This window comes from Gracilinanus agilis, chromosome 1 (genome assembly GCF_016433145.1).
Source record: "Gracilinanus agilis isolate LMUSP501 chromosome 1, AgileGrace, whole genome shotgun sequence".
Taxonomy (NCBI): Eukaryota; Metazoa; Chordata; class Mammalia; order Didelphimorphia; family Didelphidae; genus Gracilinanus; species Gracilinanus agilis.
In genome coordinates this window covers 433,729,744-433,735,509 of record NC_058130.1, presented here as the reverse complement: position 1 = coordinate 433,735,509, position 5,766 = coordinate 433,729,744, and the positions used below count along the sequence as shown (strand labels likewise).

General features: G+C 54.5%; 1 protein-coding gene across 1 annotated transcript; it reads left to right on the top strand.

Moving 5' to 3' along the window:
• The first annotated feature begins 275 nt into the window (after positions 1–275).
• LOC123252594 lies at positions 276–4,359 on the top strand. Its single transcript, XM_044681873.1, is given in 6 exon segments — positions 276–774; positions 832–1,263; positions 1,266–1,658; positions 1,661–2,150; positions 2,152–2,474; positions 2,477–4,359. Coding segments are annotated over 6 exon segments (4,020 nt in total).
• The last annotated feature ends 1,407 nt before the right edge of the window (positions 4,360–5,766 follow it).

Sequence of the window (5,766 nt, the reverse complement as noted above, 5' to 3'; positions counted from 1 at the left end):
GGGCGGAAAATGATTCTAGGTGACGATGGCCGCCCCATGGCTGATCCCGCTCGCTTGGAAGCTGCGTTTCCCACGAATTGCCTGGTTTGGGACTTCTCGATGGAGCAAGGTAGGGAGCGTCTTCAGTCCTATCGCCAGACTCTCCTAGCAGGCCTCCGTGCAGCAGCTTGGAAGCCCACTAATTTGAACAAAATTGGGGCAGTTAGACAGGCCCTGAGGAAACTCCCGCAGCCTTTCTAGAAAGGCTACAGAATGCCTTCTGAATTTATTGCCCCATGGACCCCGCAGCTCCTGCCAGTCAGACGGCAGTCCTACTAGCATTTGCCAATCAAGTGGCACCAGACATCTGTAAAAAGCTGCAAAGGGTGGATACATTCATGGCACAGTCCCTAGAGGAACTTCTGAAGGTAGCAGAGAAGGTCTATAACACCAGGGAGACTCCCGAGGAGCGGGCGGAACGCCTGAGACAGGAGGACCTTATCAGGCAGGATCAGAGACAGAAAGAGGCTGAGGAATGGGATGTCAGGATGCGTTCAGAACAACGCTTTCGGGAAGAAAAGGCCCAAAGACAGATGCTTAAAGCTCAACAAGAGACCATTCATATTCTAGCTGCAGCCCTTCGTCGGCAGCCGGGGCATTTGGAGCCAGATCCCCAACCCAGGGGCACTTGTTTTGACTGTGGGCGCCTGGGCCATTGGCAGAGGGATTGCCCCCACAGAGCGCCCTCTCGCGGACCCAGGAGGAGATTTCCTCCCCCACCCCCGATGGCTAGCTGTCCAGGACGACAGACCCTAACCTTTGCTGAAAGGGATTGAGGGGGATGGGTCTCAGGCCCCCACCCTGAGGCCTGGGTAACAGCTTGCATTGAGGAGACTCCCATTCCCCTGCTGTTGGACACGGGGGCAGAACACTCAGTCCTCCAACATCCCCTGGGCAAGACTTCCTCCAAATTTTCCGTGGTCCAGGGAGTGGAGGGTTCTCGCAAATACCCCTGGACCACTAAACGAACTGTGAATCTTGGGACCCACACGGTCTCCCACTCCTTCCTGGTCATTCCTGATAGCCCTGCCCCTCTCCTGGGTAGAGATCTTTTGCATAAATTAGGCGCTTGCATACAGTTTCACCAAGACTCAGTGGCAGTGACTGATGCTGAAGGGATTCCTCTCACCATGCTCACAGTGAGCCTTCAGGATGAGCATTGATTGTTCTCCAACCCCATTCCCGCTGACATTCCACCCCATGTTAAGCCTTGGGTGGCGGCTCACTTGGGGTGTGGGTGGAGCTTTCGGGTGTTGGCTTGGCAATCAGCCAAGCCCCAGTCGTGATCCCCCTCAAGTCTGGGGCCACACCCATCCGGGTCAGACAATACCCAATGCCCCTAGCAGCCAGGAGAGGGATCCAACCCCATATCGACCGCCTTCTGAAGGCCGGAATCCTGGTTCCATGCAAATCACCTTGGAACACTCCCCTCTTACTGGTAAAGAAACCTGGGTCGAATGACTATCAGCCGGTCCAAGACCTGAGAGAGGTGAACAAAAGGATCGAGGACATCCATCCCACAGTCCCCAATCCTTACACACTGCTTAGCAATCTCCATCCTTCCCTTATATGGTACACCACTTTGGACTTGAAGGACGCTTTCTTTACCCGCTTGCACCCATTAGCCAACCCATCTTTGCCTTTGAATGGCACACCCCTGGGTCCCCGACTGCCTCCCAACTAACCTGGACTAGACTCCCCCAGGGACTGAAACTCAGCCTGACTCTCTTCAGCAATGCTCTGGCTCGGGATCTGGAGGAGTTCCGCACTGCATGTCCTGAAGTGACCCTCCTGCAGTACGACGACGACCACCTCATCGCTTCCCCCTCTGAAGATTCCTGTAAAGATGCTACTCGAGCACTTCTGACCTGCCTTCAGGAATCGGGGTATCGCATCAGCGCGAAGAAAGCGCGCATTGCCTGCGCAGAGGTAATATTTCTAGGCTATCGCTTGAAAGAGGGTTTTTGATGGCTCACTAAGGCCATGACCCAGACCATCTTGACAATCCCTACCCCATCATCAGCTAGGCAGGTCCGAGAGTTTCTCGGGACAGTGGATTACTGTCGGTTGTGGATCCCTAATTTCACTGAAATCGCGAAGCCTCTATTTAGGGGCTAGGGAGTCCAAAGCTTGGTCATGGACAACGGACATGGACTTGGCCTTTCAGGAACTGCGCACCTCCTTGCTGAGAGCCCCGGCCTTGGCCCTGCCCAATCCCGAAAAGGCATTTTTGCTTTTCGTGGATGAAAAACATGGAGTAGCAAAGGGAATCCTCACCCAAAAGTTGGGACCCTGGGACAGGCCAGTGGCATATTTGTCCAAAAGGAAGGACCCTGTGGCAGCGGGGTGGCCAGCATGCCTCCGCATTATTGCTGCTGTAGCTCTCTTGGTCAAGGATGCAGACAAGCTCACCCATGGCCAAGCACTGACCATTGCCACCTTCGGCAACCACCAGTCAGATGGCTCTCACACTCTAGACTGACACAGTATCAGTCCCTGCTCCTCAGTGAACCGCGACTCACTTTTAAGGTGATCTCAGCCCTCAATCCTGCCACCCTGCTCCCTATAGGGGACCCAAAAGCATCCCACTCTTGTCAGGACATTTTAGTGGAAGCTACCTCAGCAAGACCTGACCTCAAGGACACCCCCATCCTCATCTACTTCACTGATGATAGCAGTTTCATCACCCCCTCGGGGGCCAGAGCAGCGGGGGCAGCAGTAGTTGACCATTCAGGTTCCATTGTTTGGGCAGCCCAACTTCCTGAAGGAACCTCAGCCCAGCAGGCTGAATTGATTGCTCTGAAAGCAGCCCTTAGGGTGGCAAAAGGGAAGCGAGTGAATATCTACACAGACAGCCGCTACGCATTTGCCTCCCTGCATGTTCATGCTCCCATCTACTGTGAGTGGGGATACATAACCTCCACGGGGAAGCCAATTGCCCACCTAGAGCATATTCAGGGGCTCCTGGATGCGGTCTGGGAACCCCACCTGGTGGCCGTTATCCACACACCAGGCCATCAGAAGGGCGATTCCCACCCAGCACTGGGGAATAGGTGGGCGGATGAAGTGGCTCAGGAACCAGCAACTCACGAGCCTGGCCCACGGGTGCTTACCCTTGCATCCCCTCCCCAAGGCCTCCTGCTCCCAGCCCCTCCCTCAGAACCACCCCAATACTCGGAAGAAGACCGAGTATGGGTCACTAAACAGGAAGGTGAGCCCTTAGCCAGCTACGAGGCGGTTTTCCAAGACCGCCGGGGCAACATACTCCTGCCCCATGTGGCAGGCTGTCTGCTGGCTACTCACCTCCACCATCTTACCCAACTCAGCACCGACAAACTTCGGGAGATTCTATGGAAGGGGCAGATTCGATTCCAGGGCATGACCTCCTTTCTTGAGGAACTCACCCGCAAATGCACTACCTGCCAAGCAGTGCGGCCAGCTAACCCCACCCCCGCCCCGGGGGCCCAGTTAAGGGGAACCAGAACCTGTGAACATTGGGAACTCGACTTCACTGAGGTAAAGCCGGGTAAATTTGGGTTCCGGTACCTTCTGGTTATGGTGGACACGTTCACGGGATGGCCAGAAGCCTTTCCTACCAAGGCTGAAACAGCATAGATAGTAGCCAAACATCTCCTGGAAGACATCATCCCTCGCTATGGTCTCCCCACCTCCTTAGGGTCGGATAATGGACCAGCCTTCATGAGCCACACTGTCCAGCTGCTGGTAAAGGGCCTAGAAGTAACTTGGAAGCACCATTGCGAATACAGACCTCAGAGTTCAGGTCAGGTAGAGAGGATGAATCGGACCCTAAAAGAGTTTCTTACTAAACTCACCCTGGAGACTGGCAAGGCCTGGGTGACCCTCCTTCCCCTTGCTCTTTTTAAAGCCCGAAATACCCCGAGCCAGCTATCCCTTACCCCCTATGAGTTCCTTTATGGCTCCTTACCCCATATTCTATCATCCTTTCCTTCCACCGAAAAAATAACCCCCCATCTGCGAGATTTTGTTCTTTCTCTTTCCCAGGTGCATACTGAATTGTGGCCATGTCTTCAAGCCCGGTTTCAACCACCACCCCACGAGCCTCACTAATTCAAGCCGGGTGACTGGGTCTGAGCTAAGAGACACTGGAAGGAAACCTTGCAACCCAGGTGGAAAGGGCCATACATCGTCCTGCTGACCACTCCATCCTCAGTAAAGGTGGACGGCATTGGCCCCTGGATCCATCATTCTCACGTCAGGCTAGCCACAGCTCCAAACCCAGGGTGGGAAGTTAAGGCCCATCCGAACAACCCCTTGAAGCTGACATTGAGCAAACCCTAATGGCTAACCACTCCCAGCCCCTTTCCCCCATCCTTTTGGCAATAGTGGTACTGAACAGCGGTCTGTGCGCTGGGACTCCCTTTTTGTGGTGCGAGAGAGGTAACACTCTTGTACTCATGGCTCTTCAACTTGTCACCCACCCACAACGACCCTGAGCACATCGACAATGCCCACTCCAGCCAACTATGTCACAGAACCGGTAACCAGCACCAGCGATGGCACCATCCTAACCACCATGACTACCGCCAACACCACCTTGACCCCTGAGGTTTCTATCTCAGCCAAAGCCCTTTCCCCAACCAATGACCCTTCACTGCCCCGGATTCCGCAAAGTTTATCCGCACCACTTGCTGGCAGCCCGCACCAGCCATGGAAATGGATATTAACCAGCGGACAGTCTACACGACCCATGAAAGAGACAAGCACCGCAGGGTCTCCCTCCTTTATCGTGTATCCCTGAGACTTGGCCAATACTTCCCCCCATCGTTGTGACACGGCTCAACGCGCCAGTGCAGACTGCTATACTCGAACAGGAACTGACTATGACCCTAGGACCCAACAATACTATGCCTGCCCGGCTTCGAACCCCGGGAAGCCGTACTGTAACTCACCTGGCCAGTACTATTGTTCCTCCTGGGGTTGTGAAACCCTGGCCACTAACTGGCAGACACAGGAACCCGATCGATATTTGCAAATGAAAAGACATAGTGATGGCCAGAATCTCAACCTCACGGTACTACGTACCAAAGACGTTGGATGGCTGTCTGGTAGGACTTGGGGAATTAGGCAGTATATGTCAGGAGCGGATGAAGGAGATTTCTTTCGCATCCAGAAGTTACCTATGGTGACCGCCCCTGCAATATCCGTGGGGCCCAACCAAGCCCTGAAGCCCCGACCCCAGAAACCCCAGCTGCCGCCCAAGCCTAAGACCATGACTACTCTTGCTTCAACTGTCAACAATCCAGCTAGTATCCCAACCCCCACTGCAACTGCTGGAGCTATGACAGCTGCAGCCCCCGGACCTGCAGCCCCCAGACCAAGCATTCCTACACCTGAACACTTACGCCTGCTAGAGGCAGCCTTTGCAACACTCAACTCCTCCGCCCCTAATCTGACCACCAGCTGCTGGCTGTGCCTCGTGGCATCGCCCCCTTACCTTGAAGCTTTTGCTATCAATGGCACCCTCCCTACCACCCAAGATGCCCAACAATTGCTTTGCAATTGGACCGAGACAGGTACGGGCCTGACTGTTTCCCTAGTGGGAGGGAAGGGTATTTGCATCCTCGGGAATTCCTCTGCAATTTCGACTGCTGAGGTTGAGACATGGGCGAAACAAGCCCCGAACTGCAATACCATCACTACCTTCAATGGCACTACAGGTACTAAGTATGTGACCTCTCCCAACTG